Source organism: Lepidochelys kempii, chromosome 15, assembly GCF_965140285.1.
Source record: "Lepidochelys kempii isolate rLepKem1 chromosome 15, rLepKem1.hap1, whole genome shotgun sequence".
Classification (NCBI taxonomy): domain Eukaryota; kingdom Metazoa; phylum Chordata; order Testudines; family Cheloniidae; genus Lepidochelys; species Lepidochelys kempii.
Genome location: NC_136394.1, coordinates 25,198,392 through 25,219,090, shown reverse-complemented (window position 1 = coordinate 25,219,090; position 20,699 = coordinate 25,198,392). Strand labels below are relative to the sequence as shown.

General features: G+C 43.2%; 1 protein-coding gene across 4 annotated transcripts in view; it reads right to left on the bottom strand.

The window, feature by feature from the left end:
• Positions 1-2,761: 2,761 nt before the first annotated feature.
• RILPL1 (Rab interacting lysosomal protein like 1) overlaps positions 2,762-20,699 on the bottom strand; it is a 40,195-nt gene continuing 22,257 nt past the window's right edge. For 2 of the 4 annotated variants that reach the window (XM_073313175.2, XM_073313178.1), the window contains 3 exons: positions 17,743-17,915; positions 15,797-15,889; positions 2,762-3,629 (listed from right to left, as the gene is read on the bottom strand). In XM_073313175.2, coding sequence (XP_073169276.1) covers positions 3,485-3,629; positions 15,797-15,889; positions 17,743-17,915 — 411 coding nt within the window. In that variant the 3' untranslated portion in view covers positions 2,762-3,484. The other 2 variants (XM_073313176.2, XM_073313177.2) reach the window with 2 other exon arrangements.

Below are 20,699 nucleotides of genomic sequence, written 5' to 3'. Positions count from 1 at the left end.
GTAGTGCAGTGGTGTCCAGACTGTGGGGCTAGCTTGACACACGGAGCTAGAAACTTCCTCTTTTAAGATCAGCACTTAGATATAGAGCTAAGTATTAGTTTATGTATCATTATTGTCCCAGGTCACAGCTCTTAAAACAGTTTTGAAAGTGGTTTGCTGGTTCAGTTTGTAAACCTACTACATTCTTGCAGTGCTTAATGTTGCTATAGTGCTGTTAAAGTGCCAGACAAACTGTGCTATAAAGAGGATTTACAGGAACATCACAGTGAATTTCACAGCAGGATACAGTACAAACTTGGTTTATAAAGAGCAGCAATGGTCTGGTGTGTTATCGCCGTAATTGTCCAAAATAATGTATGCAAGTGCTGCCTCCACCCTATAGCACTTCCCTACTAGGGGGAACTCCGAACAGTTTGGGAAGCTGCTTTTTTTCCTTTTGAAGCTGAGGAACAAAAGTACGATAGAGAGTAATATATTAAAGGGTCATTATCCAGATTTCATAGACCTTAAATGCATCATACAATAGCAGTACCTTCCTGATTTCATTTACATTTATTTTCCCAACTTATCCTAGAAACTTGGAAAGTATTATTGTTCCCACATTTTGTGTAAGGGCCTAAGCATAAACAAAGTGTATGCCCAATCCACATTTTAAATAGGTAGTGGAGATACTTTCTGTAGGTGTGGCTTCTCTTAAAAGATGACAAATATAGGTCATAAGTTATGTTAGTGTGTCTAAATCTGGTTCTGTTTTCATTGAACTGCCTTCATAAAATGCTAGTGTTGGACGCTGCTATCAGCATCTCAAATGGGGATGTGTTTCAAGTACCAGACCCCTCCCCCTCTGCCTCTGGGAGCGAGCCTGCCAGGCCAGATAGATTCATGCTCCTGGGGCTTGTGCTAGTGTGCTAAAAATGGCAGCATGGACATTGCAGTTCCAGTGGGGACTCAGGTTAGTCACTCCAGTTCATACCCAGCAGCTAGGGTTGGCTTCGCTTGAATGCCTGAGCTGCCGCCCAAGCAGCATAAGCCACCCTGCTATTTAGAAAAGGAGAACTTGTGGCACCTTAGAGACTAACCAATTTATTTGAGCATGAGCTTTCGTGAGCTACAGCTCGCTTCATCGGATGCTGTAGCTCACGAAAGCTCATGCTCAAATAAATTGGTTAGTCTCTAAGGTGCCACAAGTTCTCCTTTTCTTTTTGCGAATACAGACTAACATGGCTGTTACTCTGAAACCTGCTATTTACTGCACCAGTTTGAGCCCTGCCAGCACAAGTCTGTCTACCAGGGCTAGGAGACTTGGTCCCAGCTGCAGTGTGGACATGGCCTTACAGGCTAAAGCATAACCAACCACCCAGTTATTGGAATAGTTCTACAGAACTAATCTGAGGGGTTCTTAAGGAATTATGTACTTGAATGTGTCAGGATGAGACATCACTGGGAATTTGCAAAATCAGGGTAGGTCTGCACTTAACACTGCAGCTGTAGCACTTCACTGAAGATGCTACTACACTGACAGGAGAGCTTCTCCCATTGGTGTAATTAGTACATCTCTGCGAGAGGCAGCAGCAATGTCGACGGGAGAAGCTCTGCTGTCTCCACGGGGAGTTAGGTTGCTAGGGCTGTGTTACACGGCAGTGTGGATTCTTCACATTCCTGAGTGATGTAGTTATAAGGATACAAGATACAGAGCAGGCCTGCCCTTGACCTCATTTAGAGCTGCGAGTGCATGCAGGCCCCTCACTGAAAAGCCCAACCCTGGCAGGGGTCGATGTGGGGAACAGTGACATTATCCTGCAGAGGGGAAAGGGCCCGTGGTCATAGCACAGTTCGCTCCCATTTAGAGTACAAAACAGAAGAGCATTTGAACCATGCTGCAACAGGTTTCCCAGCTCTGCTGAATTATAGATGGATTCTAGCACAGTTTCCCTGGCCTGTATGTACAGGGATTTTTTTTAAAATCCACGAACAGTAGTATTAAACCAGTCTGTAGGGTCAGAAGACAAGTCTGCAGTCACAATAAGGAAGAGTGTTTGACAAACTCTCTAAAGCTTATTTTCTGCTGACACGTTTCCTCGCGGGTTCAGAGGCAGCAGCGGCAGCAGCTTTAGTATACACAGGGTGTTGATTGCTGCTGTAGTTTAGCATGGGCTCCTGTCCAACCACTATGCTGTTAAAAGGGCGGCAGCAGCAGCTACAGGTCCTGTTAGGATATATATATTTTTTTAAATAAAAGAATGTTACTCTAGGGCAGACAAGCCTATAGGCAAATATATGCAGCTGTGTCTCACCTGTGGCAGAACTGTGCGGTAGCATGACTCTTTTGCTAGTACAGCTGAGCCCATAGAATGGCTTGAACTCCATTGTAACAGAACAGTTCTCTCCCTGGGTCCATACAGAGCACCCCTGCAGTATAATGTGTGTTAGCTTAGGGAATAGCCTGCATGATTGAGGTTTTAGAGTCTATCATCCCTATGGTCCCAACAGAATTTTGGGGCGGTGCGGAGGAGAGATGGGGGTTGGGATTGTTTCTACCTAGAACAAAGGCGGTAACATCTGACTTAAAACCTCCACTATAGGTGTGTTAAAATGGTTTTCAGCTAGGGAATAAGAACTTGTAAAAGTGCTGCCTGGGGCTTTTTTCGAAGCCTTTGGTGGGAAAGTGATCTATTTCCTGTACGGCAGAGGTCTGCTACTACAGAGAGAGAGAGAGGGTGGAGGGAAAAAGGGCACGGTACAAAGAAGAAAACAAAATGCAGAGTGTTTAGAATTCCTCTGTGTGAGCAATTCATTTGCTGCTAATACTGCATAACTCAGAGCAAAAGGCAAGGCACACTCACCTTGTACATCAGTATCTACATGCTTTAGGCACTATAAACAACAAGGGGGGATATACAATCACAGTTCCTCACAGCTGCTCCAGTTTCTGTACTGTTATCAATTGACATTCCAAGTAGTTTCTCTGCAACCTGGGAGTTTGACAGGATACAGCTGTGGTAGGACCTGCCCTGGAAATAGTGTATACACTGCAACCTCTCTATTTTTGAAAGTGTCATTAACAAAACTAAGAAAAATTCCCCTTCCCTCCCCCCAGTTAACATAAACATGGTATCAGGGTCTTTACTAATAGATGTAGTTCAATGCAAATAAACTTCTAATGGCACAGGGTTTTTTTGGTTTAAAGAAGCGTGTGTTACTGTAGTTAAATGCAAGAGTCAGACAGACTTGTTATTCAGCACACAACCTAGAAGCTTTGATACCCCCAGAGTATAAATAACCCTTACTACAGAGCCTGGATTCTGTTTTCAGAGAGCAGTCACCAAGTAAACATTGAGGAATCCCTTTGGAAAAAGTACGTCTGAAACAGGCAACGTGTGCCAGGCAAATAAAAAACGATGAGCTGCCAGATTTGGTTACGGAAGCTTCTTGTTACTAGAATGTTCAGATCTACTGTGGTAAGCAACGCGGCTTGGAGTGTTAATCACAGATGCTGAAGAGCCTCTTGGCCTTGTTCAGTGTAGGAGTCATCTTTGTTTGAATCTGCCCATTCGCCAAAAGTATCCTGGAAGTGAACGTTTTTCTGGGTCGTCTGCATGCGTTTTTTATCACGAGAGAAGAAACTAAACCTTCCAGAAAGAAAGACAGACAAATTAGGATCCAGTGGTTGGAGACACGTGAGATAACTGACATGATACACAGTGCAACAAAACTTAAAGAGCAAAAAACTGTCTGACAAATGGTCTATCAGGCTTCGCTGCCTTCATTTTGCAGATGCAAACGTTATTCAAGATGAAGTCACTGCCATCTCCAGCTGCTTTGTTACTGAAGCTTCAAAAGAAGCTTTAAATGCTGTGACCTCTACACACATGCAGTCTTAGTTTGGGTGTAGTGGTTATTTAAAACAAAAACAAAAAACCCAAAGAAACAAAAGGATTAGTTTCATGCCATAAACAAAAGAAATTGGCAGTGTGTCTTTTTGGCATGAAAAGACTACAATATGCTTTTAAAACAGAAAAATTAGAGGGGGGGGAAAGAAGAGGGAAATAAGTACAATAAGTCACTAAAAATTTAAAGAAATGTTAAAGTGTATACTTTTAATACCTTAGGCCCAGTTCCAGCACACACCTAAACACGTAGATAAGTGTTTGCAGGATCAGAGCCTTAATTAATACATTAAATGTGCATATCATGTACCCACACAGTGTGTGGGTGCTCAATGGTGTGTATGAACTGATAAGCTATTTTAATAAGCCTGTGATCTGCAATTAAATGCAAAGCTGATACTACATAAAAATAATTATTAATTTTTCTTGTTTGTATGGTAGAGAAGTTATCAGCTTAAGCAAAATAATGTTATTCTTATAGTGAACCATATATTAAACAAAATGCAAAAAAGGGTTCGGGCAATGTTAAAATATAATTAATGTTTGTTGGGAAATGCAAAAGTTAAGGTACCATCTTAGCATTAACCACAATGCATATCCTTCTGCTTTTATGGTGCTCTTTTTTTTTAGGACTTTTTGTTCTGTTTGTATAGTACCTAGCACAATGTGGTCCTGGTCTAGGAGTCGAGTCCTTAGATTCTACTGCAATACAAATAATAATGCAAGAGTACTACATTAAGCTACTTTTAAGTACAGGATAGATACTACTACATGAGTGCAGTTCAAGCAAGTTAACATTGCTGGTAGGACCCAAATGTTTGCATTTCCTAACTTTTTGATTTAAAGTCTGCAGCCTTAACATTGCAGTGTCTTGCATTTAATTTTCAGTTTGTTTTAAGGAAGTATATATGTCAGCACTACCTGCCACCTTCACCTCAGAGCTTGTAAATTCATTATGCAGCATCTGGTTTTGGTTGGTTGGATTTTTTTTTTTTTTTTTTTAAAAAAGGCCAGATTCCAAGTCCTCCTGGCATAAGTGCACTGCTAACTAGGGCTTTCCCCTGTGCATATTTGTTCCTGCATTTTCAAATGTTCATAACTAATGTTTTTCAAGTTTAGTAAAGCACACTCTTCAGTGACGACAGCTGCATTTACATGCTAAGTTTCAAGGGTTAAAGTTTAGCCATTTGAGTTACTCTCAAATTATGATGTAGGAAAATGGATATTTTATATATAAACTACTTATTCTAAATCCAGCTGAAGAAATTTTGGTAAACTTGGAGTGTCATTGTTGGGCCAAGAAAGCATGGAAATTCTCAGTCTAAAAGTTGGATGTTTCAAAAGATTACAAGTTTCTGTGTGGGAAGGGAAGGAATTTAGAATGAAAACGGTTTTGCAGCCTGCAGTAGAATGGTCACTTCACATGACCACCATAAGATCAAATCAAAATTCAACAAGAGCTTGCATTAGCAGTAATCAATGCCCTCTTTTGACATAGCCAAGAACATAGTTGTAGAACTTGTTTTAAGTACAAATAATCTGGATAGTGTGGAGCACACAATAGAAGACCAAAACCCACAATGAACATATACTCAGACATGTAAATAACAACCTATAAGTAAACACTAGGAGTTAGCACAGATATCAGCTGTTATATTCTGTAGAATTAATTTGTAGCAGGTCAATAAAATTACAGTTTTTAAAAAGCACTTGTCATGGTAGATCTAAAACAAACAGGTTTAGTAAGCAAAATTAACAAATGGTTAAAATGTTCTTATTGAATTAATTTCTTAATGGTTAATGGACAAATTGGTTTAGCATGGTAACTAAGACAAAGTGATGGAACAGAATATTCAAAACTGAGCATTCAGATATTGAAATGAATATGTACTGATTGATCATTCTGATTGGCAGCTTTTGAGTTTGTGATCCTATAGTCAGCCAATAAGAATGCAGCCAGCAGTTTATATTAAAAATACATGAGGGTCATGCAAAAAAACCAAACCAAACCAAAAAAGAACACCCCCCCCCAAAAAACCCCCACAAAAACAAAAAAACCCCACGTACAAAACATTTAAAAAAAAATTCCTACAAGGGACACAAGTCTTCTTATTGGCTGCAATGTGGGATCATCTGGAATCAATCCAGCTGCTACCATGGGCATTATGGCTGTAAAGATCCTGGTCAGAAAAGTACAGGCACAGAGATAAGACTGGAGTAATAAATAAGACATTCCATAAAAGATACATAGGGTTACTTTGAATTATCACACATGGGATTAGTTAGAGAGAAAAATGTGCATCACCCAAGACAGCTGCTCACTGGCACTTCTGGGTTAGAGAAATTAGTAATTAAGATCTGGTTGTTATACCATCTTAAAAATATTGATAACGGAGAGCTCAAATTTCTACAGTGATGCAGCACACAGCCTTGGTGTAACTTCACCAAGGGATTATAATCTCTAGCAATGCAGAGCATGAGAACACATTGGTTTTCCAGTTACAGGTTTGTAAAAGAAACAGGCACAGACATAATGGTGAAGTGAGGGATGAAGGTGGATGTTAAGAAATACGAACAGTGTTCTATCAACAGCTACTGCTTTCCCATGGATTATCTGCATAGGAAATAGGGTTAGAAATGATCCATTTTACAGTTTTAAGGGTATTGCAAGTGACAAAACTGATACTGTCAAGTTAAAAACAAACAAACAAACCCCATTGCATTCTACTTGGTTAAAAGGGGCCCATGTCTCTCTTCTGAGAGGTTCTGCATCAATACACCTGCAGAAATGCTAACCACAGGCAGCTAGAATACTGGTTTCAAAGCCTTGCAACTATGCTACAAGAAACATTCTTTTAGCTGACTTGCTGTGACGTAGTTTCTTTGTAAGCGTTCAGCCCTTTTACTGCGCATCATACAATTCATGCAACTTGGAGGTAACGCTCTGGTGCTCAAAAAACCTGAACATGAGAGCACTTTGGCTAGTATGAAAGCATCTTCATCCATACCTGCAACACCCTCTGCTGTTCTAAGGATTCTCCTCTGCAGATACTGTCAATTGTGGCCAATTTATTTTTGTGCTGTGGACTAATGTCAGTTAAGGATAAAGTTGAGATCACCAGAGTCATTTCACTTGTGACCTAATGCAGCTTGGAAGCCTTCCTAACACAGCTGCTGTAGCTGCTATTCTTGGATTCAAACAAAACAAACATTGTTATATTATTCATCATAGCTCAGACTTCTAGTTTTACACGCCATGGCCCACTCAGTTAGCTGCAGAGCTCAGATATCAGATCAAGATGTAAGACTACTTCAGGCACTATACTGAACAAACAAGTGTGGTACTCAAAGGAAAGAAAAAAAGTCTTTGCAGTACAGCATACAAACAAAATAGAGCCAGCATGTTTAATTCCAGTGCTGGTGCTTTTTCCGCACAAGTATCCCCTTTTAGCTGACGACAGATATTCTCTCCTCACATTTGGCCATAGAGGAGTAGACACACACTTACTAGTAAATCAAGGTGATCTCAGGAGATCAGTGCCCCTTTAAATTTGTAGAGAATCTAGAAATCAAGCTGTAATTCCAGGGAGGAAAAATTATATATAGAGATTTCAGAACTTCTATTTCCCTTAGCTGTTTGCAAATGCAGCAACTCACCAGTTGTATGAGCAAATCCAAGATGGCAGAGACTATGCCTGGTGTCCTTATAATACTGTATTCACAGTGAAGGGAAAGGTGTGTTTTAAAGAGGCGGACATACAGCTGTTCCTAAGAGAATGGCAATAAATCTGTATGTTTGTAGTTAAGCTTTGTTGAGAGAGGGAGAGACAGTCTGAAAACAGGAGTGACAGCTAAGAATGTCAGAGTTCTAATCCTGGCTCTGTTCCAAAGGATACTAAGGTAGCATTTTTAATCTATTAGATCTTATCCCAGTGCTACTGCAAGTTTGGAGAGCTTACACTAGAATATTGTAGTTACAGTGTCCCTCTATGGTTTTAAGCAAGTGACTTGGGGCCTGATCTTAGAAGGTGCTGAGCAGTTCTAGTGCCCAAAACTTCCACTGGCAAGGAGACCTGGAGCACAGGAGAGACTCAGCACCTTGCAGGATCAGATCCTAAATCTGACTAAGGCTCCCTCAGCCACAGTTGCATCTCCCAGCCCTGCATCATCACTAGGGTAAAGCTGTGGTATTTTGGTCTATTACTTTGGCTGCATCTTCTTTTTGCCTCCACTTCCCCATCTGTAAAATGGGGATAATGGGATTTATTTACTATTTTGGTAATTAAATGGCTATAGTCTCAGGGTGCTGAAAGTCTGCCTGGAGCAGGAGAGATCTGTCAGCTCAAGGGATAAACTGTATCCTTAACTCTCACCTGGCCAAGAAGCAGCTGGCTACCTGGGCTGTGTTACATCTCCTTCTGGTACTTGGGGGGTGGGGGCTGTAAAGTGGCAGCTGCAGGAGAAGACACTGAAATGGGGGCCTTTTTCTTTCCCAGCCATTCGGTTTCCTTTCATTTCAGGCAATCACATATTCCCCCACCACGAAACCTTGGCCTATATGGGGACTGCTGAAGTCCTGGAGTGCCCCCCAACTCGGGACTGCAGACAGTGCCCCAGCCACGGAGGACTGCTGGTGCCATGAGAGAGATCATGAGGACAGATGGGTTATGTCTAGGGAGGCTGCAAAAAAGTTCAAGTACCATTGTCGTCTTGGTTAAATTACGATAAGGAAAGAATTCTCCCCAATTTAACCAAAATACAAATAAAAAAAGGATCCCATTTCCCCCCACCTACCCCTGCAAGAGGCAGGGGCGGGAAAACAAAAAAAACAAAAACAAACAACACACACACATGATGCGAGTGCCAGTTGACAAGAAAGCCAGTTCCCATGGATAGCAGGTTTGGTATACAGTTCCATATCCTGGCAAGAATAGGCAGGAGAGCTCTATGCTCAAGATGACAGTATGTGAATTTATTAAAATGTGAAAGGAGTTTTTGAAACAAGGGAACAAGTCAAAACAATGGGTTTAACTTTTACTAATATTTAGATATGGGTGATAAATTAAAGGGCAAGATGATTAAAAAAAATCTGAATATTTGTCTAGAAGTTTTCCACTTGATTAAGTGGCCAGCTGCCCAACATATGTTCCAGAGCACTCCAGAAAAATCATAAAGGAAGAACCCAGCGAGACAGCCACTCCAAATATCCATGCTCTCCTGCCATGACTCCCTATGCTGCCTATGTATATTAGAACCAGAGAGAGCCAGAAGCAAATAACATCCAGTTAGCATTGCAACAAAATGTGGTCAGTTTACAATTTTGTTCTGCCTTTGCTCAAAATAAACCCAACCCATAAGTTCCAGTCACCATTGTATTGGTTATGGGGCCATTCCCCACAAATGGGGAATCAAGCTAAATAAAGTGAAGGACTAAACAGTAGTACAGGAACAGAACATCTATGATGGAGATGAACATACAAGATAAACCCATAGTTCAAACAGGACATGCTCTTCTCATAAGTGTTATAAAAGTAGGGCATCAGAACCATAATCATGAGGAAAAGTAATCCAAATGCCAAACTCAAAGTATAATTTTCAAATACAAAATAAAGCGTCAAAGTAACAAGTCTGACCCATTCTTACGCACTTAGCCCTGGTCTACACTAGGACTTTAGGTCGAACTTAGCAGCGTTAAATCGATTTAAACCTGCACCCGTCCACACAATGAAGCCCTTTATTTCGACTTAAAGGGCTCTTAAAATCGATTTCCTTACTCCACCCCTGACAAGTGGATTAGCACTTAAATCGACGTTGCCGGCTCGAATTTGGGGTACTGTGGACACAATTCGATGGTATTGGCCTCCGGGAGCTATCCCAGAGTGCTCCATTCTGACCGCTCTGGACAGCACTCTCAACTCAGATGCACTGGCCAGGTAGACAGGAAAAGAACCGCGAACTTTTGAATCTCATTTCCTGTTTGGCCAGCGTGGCAAGTTGCAGGTGACCATGCAGAGCTCATCAGCACAGGTGACCATGATGGAGTCCCAGAATCGCAAAAGAGCTCCAGCATGGACCGAACGGGAGGTACGGGATCTGATCGCTGTATGGGGAGAGGAATCCGTGCTATCAGAACTCCGTTCCAGTTTTCGAAATGCCAAAACCTTTGTGAAAATCTCCCAGGGCATGAAGGACAGAGGCCATAACAGGGACCCGAAGCAGTGTCACGTGAAACTGAAGGAGCTGAGGCAAGCCTACCAGAAAACCAGAGAGGCGAACAGCCGCTCTGGGTCAGAGCCCCAAACATGCCGCTTCTATGATGAGCTGCATGCCATTTTAGGGGGTTCAGCCACCACTACCCCAGCCGTGTTGTTTGACTCCTTCAATGGAGATGGAGGCAATACGGAAGTAGGTTTTGGGGACGAAGATGATGATGATGAGGAGGAGGTTGTAGATAGCTCACAGCAAGCAAGCGGAGAAACCGGTTTTCCTGACAGCCAGGAACTGTTTCTCACCCTAGACCTGGAGCCAGTACCCCCCGAACCCACCCAAGGCTGCCTCCTGGACCCAGCAGGCGGAGAAGGGACCTCTGGTGAGTGTACCTTTTAAAATGCTATACATGGTTTAAAAGCAAGCATGTGAAAGGATTACTTTGCCCTGGCATTTGCGGTTCTCCTAGATGTAGTCCTAAAGCCTTTGCAAAAGGTTTCTGGGGAGGGCAGCCTTATTTCGTCCTTCATGGTAGGACACTTTACCACTCCAGGCCAGTAACACGTACTCGGGAATCACTGTAGAACAAAGCATTGCAGTGTATGTTTGCTGGCATTCAACCTAAATCCGTTCTTTATCTCTCTGTGTTATCCTTAGGAGAGTGAGATATAATTCATGGTCACCTGGTTGAAATAGAGTGCTTTTCTTCAGGGGACACTCAGAGGAGCCCATTCCTGCTGGGCTGTTTGCCTGTGGCTAAACAGAAATGTTCCCCGCTGTTAGCCACAGGGAGGGGGAAAGGTTGAGGGGGTAGTCACGCGGTGGGAGGAGGCAAAATGCGACCTTGTAACGAAAGCACATGTGCTATGTATGTAATGTTAACAGCAAGGTTTACCCTGAAAGAGTGTAGCGACTGTTTTATAAAATGTGTCTTTTTAAATACCGCTGTCCCTTTTTTTCTCCACCAGCTGCATGTGTTTCAATGATCACAGGATCTTCTCCTTCCCAGAGGCTAGTGAAGCTTAGAAAGAAAAAAAAAAAACGCACTCGCGATGAAATGTTCTCCGAGCTCATGCTGTCCTCCCACACTGACAGAGCACAGACGAATGCGTGGAGGCAAATAATGTCAGAGTGCAGGAAACCACAAAATGACCGGGAGGAGAGGTGGAGGGCTGAAGAGAGTAAGTGGCGGGCTGAAGAGAGGGCTGAAGCTCAAATGTGGCGGCAGCGTGATGAGAGGAGGCAGGATTCAATGCTGAGGCTGCTGCAGGACCAAACCAGTATGCTCCAGTGTATGGTTGAGCTGCAGCAAAGGCAGCTGGAGCCCAGACTGCCACTGCTGCCCCTCTGTAACCAACCGCCCTCCTCCCCAAGTTCCATAGCCTCCACACCCAGACGCCCAAGAACGTGGTGGGGGGGCCTCCGGCCAACCAGCCACTCCACCACAGAAGATTGCCCCAAAAAAAAAAGAAGGCGGTCATTCAATAAATTTTAAAGTTGTAAACTTTTAAAGTGCTGTGCTTAAAGTGCTGTGTGGCATTTTCCTTCCCTCCTCCACCACCCCTCCTGGGCTACCTTGGTAGTCATCTCCCTATTTGTGTGATGAATGAATAACGAATGCATGACTGTGAAGCAGCAATGACTTTATTGCCTCTGCAAGCAATGATTAAAGGGAGGAGGGGAGGGTGGTTAGCTTACAGGGAAGTAGAGTGAATCAAGGGGCGGGGGGGTTTCATCAAGGAGAAACAAACAGAACTTTCACACCGTAGCCTGGCCAGTCATGAAACTGGTTTTCAAAGCTTCTCTGATGCGTACCGCGCCCTCCTGTGCTCTTCTAACCGCCCTGGTGTCTGGCTGCGCGTAACCAGCAGCTAGGCTATTTGCCTCAACCTCCCACCCCGCCATAAACGTCTCCCCCTTACTCTCACAGATATTGTGGAGCACACAGCAAGCAGTAACAACAGTGGGAATATTGGTTTCGCTGAGGTCTAAGCGAGTCAGTAAACTGCGCCAGCGCGCCTTTAAACGTCCAAATGCACATTCTACCACCATTCTGCACTTGCTCAGCCTGTAGTTGAACAGCTCCTGACTACTGTCCAGGCTGCCTGTGTACGGCTTCATGAGCCATGGCATTAAGGGGTAGGCTGGGTCCCCAAGGATACATATAGGCATTTCAACATCCCCAACAGTTATTTTCTGGTCTAGGAATAAAGTCCCTTCCTGCAGCTTTTGAAACAGACCAGAGTTCCTGAAGATGCGAGCATCATGCACCTTTCCCGGCCATCCCATGTTGATGTTGGTGAAACGTCCCTTGTGATCCACCAGAGCTTGCAGCACTATCGAAAAGTACCCCTTGCGGTTTATGTACTTGGCGGCTTGGTGCTCCGGTGCCAAGATAGGGATATGGGTTCCGTCTACAGCCCCACCACAGTTAGGGAATCCCATTGCAGCAAAGCCGTCCACTATGACCTGCACATTTCCCAGGGTCACTACCCTTGATATCAGCAGATCTTTGATTGCGTGAGCTACTTGCATCACAGCAGCCCCCACAGTAGATTTGCCCACTCCAAATTGATTCCCAACTGACCGGTAGCTGTCTGGCGTTGCAAGCTTCCACAGGGCTATCGCCACTCGCTTCTCAACTGTGAGGGCTGCTCTCATCTTGGTATTCATGCGCTTCAGGGCAGGGGAAAGCAAGTCACAAAGTTCCATGAAAGTGCCCCTACGCATGCGAAAGTTTCGCAGCCACTGGGAATCGTCCCAGACCTGCAACACTATGCGGTCCCACCAGTCTGTGCTTGTTTCCCGAGCCCAGAATCGGCGTTCCACAGCATGAACCTGCCCCATTAGCACCATGATGCATGCATTGTCAGGGCCCATGCTTTCAGAGAAATCTGTGTCCATGTCCTGATCACTCACGGGACCGCGCTGACGTCGCCTCCTCGCCCGGTATCGCGTTGCCATGTTCTGGTGCTGCATATACTGCTGGATAATGCGTGTGGTGGTTAATGTGCTCCTAATTGCCAAAGTGAGCTGAGCGGCCTCCATGCTTGCCTTGGTATGGCGTCCGCACAGAAAAAAGGCGCGGAACGATTGTCTGCCGTTGCTCTGACGGAGGGAGGGGCGACTGACGACACGGCTTACAGGGTTGGCTTCAGGGAGCTAAAATCAACAAAGGGTGTGCCTGTACATCAAGGAGTATTTCAGGCAGGAATGCACGGAGGGTTCCAATAAGAAATGGTGCACCTAAGTTATCGTTGTTATTGGAACAAGGAGGTTAGCCTGGCCTCTGATTGATACATGGCTAGATTTACCTCGCTGCACCTTCTCTGTGAGTGAGTGCAGTGTGATCTAGACAGGGGAGGAGGCAAATGAGTACAAAACAAATCTGGTCTATTTCTTGTTCTGACCCACTCCATCTATCTTTTACATCTTTGGCTGGCAGCAGACGGTGCAGAAGGACTGCATGCCATCCACATCTCATGGCTGCTCGGCAGAAGATGGTACAGTACGACTGCTAGCCATCTTCATCTCTTGCCTGCCTGGCATAAGATGGTACAATACGACTGCTAGCAATCCTCATCTCTTGCCTGCCTGGCAGAAGATGGTACAGTACGACTGCTAGCAGTCCGTATCGCCTGCCCGCTCACCATAAGACGGTTCAATAGGACTGCAGGACTAAAGAGAATGACCTGGTCAAGTCACTCCAAATTTAGTCCCTGCGCCCATGTCTGCCCAGGCGCTCCCAGCCGACGTGGCCAGGAGCACCTCGGACACGACGAGGACGACTACCAATCGTATTGCACCGTCTGCTGCCAGAAGGCAATGGGTTGCTGCTACTGTGCAGCAAAGCCGTACCGCGTCTGCCAGCACCCAGGAGACATAGGGTGACGGTTACCTGAGCTGGCTCCATGCTTGCCGTGGTATGGCGTCTGCACAGGTAACTCAGGAAAAAAGGCGCGAAATGATTGAGGGAACGGGGGCCTGACGATATGTACCCAGAACCACCCGCGACAATGTTTTAGCCCCATCAGGCATTGGGATCTCAACCCAGAATTCCAATGGGCAGCGGAGACTGCAGGAACTGTGGGATAGCTACCCACAGTGCAACGCTCCGGAAGTCGACGCTTGCCTCGGTACTGTGGAAGCGCTCCGCCGAGTTAATGCACTTAGAGCATTTTCTGTGGGGACACACACACTCGAATATATAAAACCGGATTTCTAAAAAACCGACTTCTATAAATTCGACCTAATTTCGTAGTGTAGACATACCCTAAATAGCATGAGCCAAAGCCTACTGGAGTCAATGGAAACACTCCAGGTACCTTTACTGGAGTTCGGATCAGCCCCCAAGATCATCCAGTGGGGGGCACTATGTAAGTGCAGGCACCATTTTTATATGGAGCTGAAGGTTATAGGCATATAGGGACAGGATGGGAGAGTTTTGCAATTAAATACAAAAGTGGCATATCCAAATAGTTTATGTATTGTTAAAATAGTTACACTATTCACAAAACATGAAAACCTCTTAGTGGGTTCAAAAGCTAGTATTTGGAATAAAAAGGTGAGGGAGTGAGCTGACAATAGATAAACTGAAAAATGAAGTGATTCTATAATTTGGTTTTCTAATCCTGTCCGCACAGTATTATTACTTACACCCCACTATAGGGGGCATGGAGCTTTACAGGTCAGAAAAATAATAGATACAGGGTACAGAGGAGCAAAGAGTTAACTCTATGCTTAGACCTAATGCAAGTGTTCTGTATACAGGTAGGTGCATACAGGGAAATGGCAAGGCTTGAGCCTGAAGGCTCAGATTCTCAGGATGTAGGAATCTATAAACAGAGCTACTTAGCCGTGGGAAGGGAAGGAGACTGAACTCCAGACCCAGCTGTTAAGTGCTTGAGATTTTGTTTCTTTTGTAACAAACACATTCTACAGCTCTCAGGTGTAAGACCTAGGGGAGGAAGCTTGCTGACATGTTCCTGTTGCTGAGTCTGCTGTCTCTGCCCCAAGGAGTTTACTATCTAAATGTAAGCAAGCATATACGTGGAAAAGTGCCCAATTTTACATTCCTAGCGCACCCAGATCTTACATTGTGCTCAGATGCAATTTGGGGTGCCCAAGGAATGCAGGATCAGGCTTGAAATAGGACCACAGCCCATGGTGAGAGACCAGCAGTACACATTCATATGCAGACATGAACATCCTCAGAGCCTGAATAGGCTGACAAGATGGTTCCAAATAAGAGCAGGAATTTCTGTGGCTGACAGCTTGTTAACTCATACGCTGTTACAATCCATAGCAACATATGCTATTCTACTCAAGCTGAGTATTATGAACAGTACTCAAGAAGGGAATATTAGAATTTCACAAACCATAGGAGCTCAGTTTATCTGTACCATAAATAGAAGTGCACAGAACACTTATTCCTCTCTCTATTAAGTGTGTGAAGGGAACCTGTCAGAGATAGGAAGTCACTGAGAATTAAATCAGCACTATGTTCTGTTTTGTTTAATAAAACCTATAAAATGTGTTTTTATAATACTGATTTTTATAGGATTATTTCCAAACACATGTGCATGTGATATCACTAAATGAAGATTAATGGGGGTGGGGAACCAGAACTAAAACCAACCCAATTACCCCCTCCCCCAAGAAACATGCCCAGTTCAAGATCTTTGGAAGAGAATGCTACTTACAGTCGTTTGATTCCAGATTCTGGCTGAGTTGAGGTTTTTGAATTAATTATGGGTGTAGGTTGAGGGGATCTAGTTTCTTCTTCTGTTTCCTCACTTTGAGAAAAAAAATATGGTTAAGTTTTAGTTCTTTCATTATTTTGAAGAAATTTAAAATAAAATTTGAGGGAGTTTTGTAAATTAAAAGAAACCAAGGGCCTGATCCATGACAGATGAAAAGATCCCTCTAACTTTAGTGGGTTTGGATCACACCCCGAGTTTCATGAATCTGAACAAGCTTTGTAAACTAAAAGGAACTGGAGGGGCCGATTCAAACCCATTAAAGTCAGTGGCAATCTTTTCATCAGCAGTGGATAAGGCCCTTAGTTTCTTTTAATTTACAATACTCTTTCAAATTCAAGTCACCCATGTTAAAAGAGGAGTTCTAGAATGGTCACGTGAGGAGGATTTGTAGAGTTAATTATATGCAGTGATTAAAAGTGTCAGACTTCTGTGTAAGTCTGTCTCACTCATCAACAGAAATGGGAACAGTAAAAGATATTACCTCACCCACCTGGTCTCTCTAATATCCTGGGATTGACATGGCTACAATATTGCCTGCATTAAAAAAAAAACTTCAACATTCAAGTAACCCAAGTACCTGCAGTAGCTTTTTAAACTCAGAACAGGACAGAATATTGCTGTGCAGTGTACAGCAATCCCTGGAGAGCGACAGGCTGAGTTTAATGGATCCCACTGTTTATGAGAGGAAAACTGACTGACTATGTGATTTTTTTTTTTTTTTTTTAAATGTTGATGCATAAGTGCTGGCTTGACAGCTCAGGAGTCCCTGGTTTAGTCAAAGAACAGGTGGAGCATAGGGAGCAGCAAGACAGTCTTCCCCCTACTGATATACTCAAATGATGGTATCAGCAGAGCTCCTGTAAGGGGAGGCTAAGCTCTTCTGTCTTAAGGGCCCATTCAGTCTTTGGCCTCTATGAGGAGACTGGAATCACTGGCATGCTAATGGCAATGGTTACGATAGTTTTATGATTTTGGCACTTCTCCACTGGGTGCTGAACTGCGACCAACACCTCGCTGCCCTTGGGCCACAGAACAGGCATCAGATGGCAATACGTTTTGGGCAGTCGCCACGTGCTGAGGAGTAGATTTTAGCTAGTGACTAGAAGTGAAATGCTCTGCATCCTGTCCCAGGGGCATATAGACCCTATATAGCTTTGCTGAGAATGTTAAATGAGTGTAAGTAAATAATATGTCCCTACATGAAAGTTTAAAAAAAAAACCAAAAAAACCCACAAACAAAAACACAAAAAAAACAAACAAAGAGCTGATCAAAAGAGTTAGGGTGTGTGGTTGTTTTTTGTTGTAATTTCAAGCCAGATCTTGTTCTGCAGGTATGGAAAGGAGTGATTTGTTGCTCATTTGAAAAAAAAAAAAATTAAACTAAGATTTTTGGTTGTTGGAGTTTTCAATTCCGTTCCCCAGATTCTTTTCCTCCATTTTGCCACTAAAAAAAGAAAGGGAGGAAAGAAAATGAAGAAAAAAAATTGCAAATATTTCCATCTCTCTCAAAAGGCCATTTTCTGTTTTTTTAAAAAATATTTATTTATTTTTAAACAGGCGCTAACAATCTCTCTCCCTTTTAAAAGTATGCATTTGTTTGAAATTTTCACTATTGAGAGGTCACAAGTTTTGGGGAATATTAAAATTAGGGATGATCCTGAACCAAACTCCTCCCAAAACTTGGTGAGAATTCAAATATGAACCAGATTTTGGAGCCATCTTTACTTTGTCTTAGGGAAGCCAAGAATCTGCTGCCATTTCTTAGAGACTAAGCAGACACTCAGTTTTGAGATCCAACCTCTGTTTTCTCTCTATTCTGTGCCTCTCCAGGAGTAGCACAATGGAGAAGGCAGAGGTAGCAATACCAACAGTGGGATCCAACACACCTCTTATAATATAAAAGCTCCTCCTGCAACAAAAACACTCTAGACTTCAGTTCATTCCGCTCATGCAAGACATCCCGTAGCTCTTGTAGAGTAAATCTTGGACGGTTTGGATCTTTTAAATCCATAGCCATTTTCTCCGATTCAGAGAGATAGTCATCATTGTTAGGTTCTGTCTGGAGGAGGAAATACAAGCTTTAATTAATTCATTGTGCACTCAATAAAGGCTTAACTTTTCCTTAGAGATGCAATCAAATCATCCATCTCTATTCTTAATATTATAAGAGCCATCAACAACGTTAGGGGAGTGCTATGGAAAACCAACTACCTTTGCTTCATTGCTCAGGTTTAATAAGATTCCCCAGCAAGAATAATTCAATGGTAGGAGATCGCAGCGTTCCTCACTGTGCTGGAAACTGCTGGAGGCTAACAACGCAGGGGTTGATTTGGGTTTTTTAGGCCTCAAAGATAGAAGGTGAGATAAAGGCTTACCCCACAGATGGGGGGAGTCAGGAGTGGGTGCCAACAGCAAGGAGGCCCTAAATCAAGGGGCTGGCAGTTAGTGCCCCTGCCCAGGAGAACTTTGTTTTCTACTTTATCCACCCAGCGGCCTGTATTTTCAGAAGTGACTAGTGATTTGGAGTGCCAACCTGAGATACCTTAAAGGGGCCTGATTTTGAGGGTCCAGGTGTTCAACCAATCAGCCTCCCCAAAACAAACTAGTCATTTTTGAAAACGTAGGGCCTGTGTTTTGACAGGGCCCTACTTTCCACAGTTTCTTAAAGATAGTTAATCAAACCTTTTAAAATAAATGACCCTTGCTGTGTGGCTTGTTTAGTGTATTTTCAGTCATAAAGATATGCTTCTTTAGAAGATGTTGCAAGTTTCCCTGAATATATAATAACCTACTACATTAATGCCCTTGCTTAATTAACACCTCTTTGATGTCAACATCAGTGAACCTGAACAGCTGCAAAGAGGAGATCTACAGATGTGTGCAGAGCACCCCATATTCCCTGTGAGTAACAATAGGGTTGGCTTTTTTTTTTTTTTTTTTTTTTTTTAAATAGACCAGTTACTCCCATCCTTCTATATAGTAATTCTATGTAAGATTCACTCAAAGTTAGGAGATTTCTCCAGTTTTGGTCCTGGAGCCTGCAGATGTTCTGTCTCTTGCATCCTAATTTCTGCAGAACTTGGACCCTTATCTACACAGATGGTTTCTCACACCTGTGTGGAGCCCTACCAAAGTCCATGAGATCCTGCATGGCTCTGTTTGCAGGGATGTGGCCCAAGGGACTGCAGAGAAGGAGAAAAATGTCACCATACACGATACTGCTGCTGTAGTCAGTGACATCGGGTGGCCATATAAAGCAGAGTAAGCAATACGGAGAAAATACAAGTCTGTTGGAAGCGTGTGCTTGGAATCAGGATGTTCTGCAACACAACTGAGAACGCTACGAGATCTGGGACACTTCCAGCTGTAAAATAAATGTTGGAACCGTGCGTGCAGCAAAGTACATTTGAAACTCAATACTTGTTGCAAGTGCTGATGGGGTGCCAGCTCATGGAAGCAGTATCACTGAATGAGCTGAGAGAGACAGATGATTTACATATTTGTGCATGATGAAGATAAGCAGGGAAGAAAGCAAGCTGCCCACCTCCAAAACTGGATTTTAAAGAGGTACCAAGAGAGTCCAAGAGTTTCCTGGCTGTGTCACTGAAGTCAGGAGTCTGTTGGTGTTCCAGTGGCATAGAGGCTCTTAACTAGGTATTTTATATTCATAGTATAGCCACCTAAATAGATATGTTCCTTTCAACACTCCAAACAGAAAAAGGTAGATTGAGATCTCATTTCCCAAAGAAAGCGTCTAAGTAAGATGCACCCTCATTTAGGGCCAGTATAATAAAAATAAATATTGAGCACTTCTATTCTAAAGTATGGCACTACAGATCTGACATTGAATTGATCCCAAAGGCGCTACAGGGTAGGTCAGTATTACCACCTCCATTTCACAGACAGGAAAACTAAGGGTATGTCTACACTGTGCACCTTACAGCCGCACAGCTGTGCGGCTACGAAGTACCACTGTAAGGTACGCAGTGTACCTGCTTTTTGTCGGCAGGAGAGACTTCTCCTGCTGACAAAATAAAACCACCCCCAACGAGGGGTGGTAGCTTTGTTGGCGAGAGAGCATCTCCTGTTGATAAAGCACTGTCCACTCTGGCACTTTGTCGGTAAAACTTTTGTTGGCTATGGTGTGTTGTTTCATGCCCCTGACTGAAAAAAGTTTTACCAGCGAAAGTGCAACGTAGACCTTTGGTACAAGAAGAGGCAGTGACTTGTTCACAGAGTGAGTCCATGTAGAGAGTCAGGATTAGAACTCAGGAATTGCTGGCTCCAGTCTGATACTCTATCCACTGAATTGCACTGCTTGTCCATGTCAGTCCTACAGGTGATCCATAGTAATAGAAAGTAGAGTCTCTAGTAGAGCTAGCTGGAAAATTAAATCTAAACTATTTTTGCAGAAAGTTTTATATATTAAACTTTTCCAACCAGCTCTAGTTCCCAGGAAACTACCTGTGGTTTTAATTGGCATTAAACTTATTTGATTAAAAAGGGGAAAGGCCATTTATATAACAATTCAGAAAAACTACTGGCTTCTAGAGCTTGCCCTCTAGTTATGAAAACCTATCTATTTATAGCACATTTAAAAACAAGGTAGTAGCAATTTTTCCTCTGAAAAACACTATAGAGTGAGATTGATTAGAATGAGGGAGATGACAACAGCAGGTATATACACCGCTGAAAGCAGATAGCCTACGTGTTAGGAGCATGATCTACATGCTCCTATTACTGAGAATCCCTGGAGTGCTAGAAAATGGCAATATGCAACTTAGGCAAATGGCAATATCCAATCCTGTAAACACTTAACTTTAAGCATCTGCGTAGTGCTAGA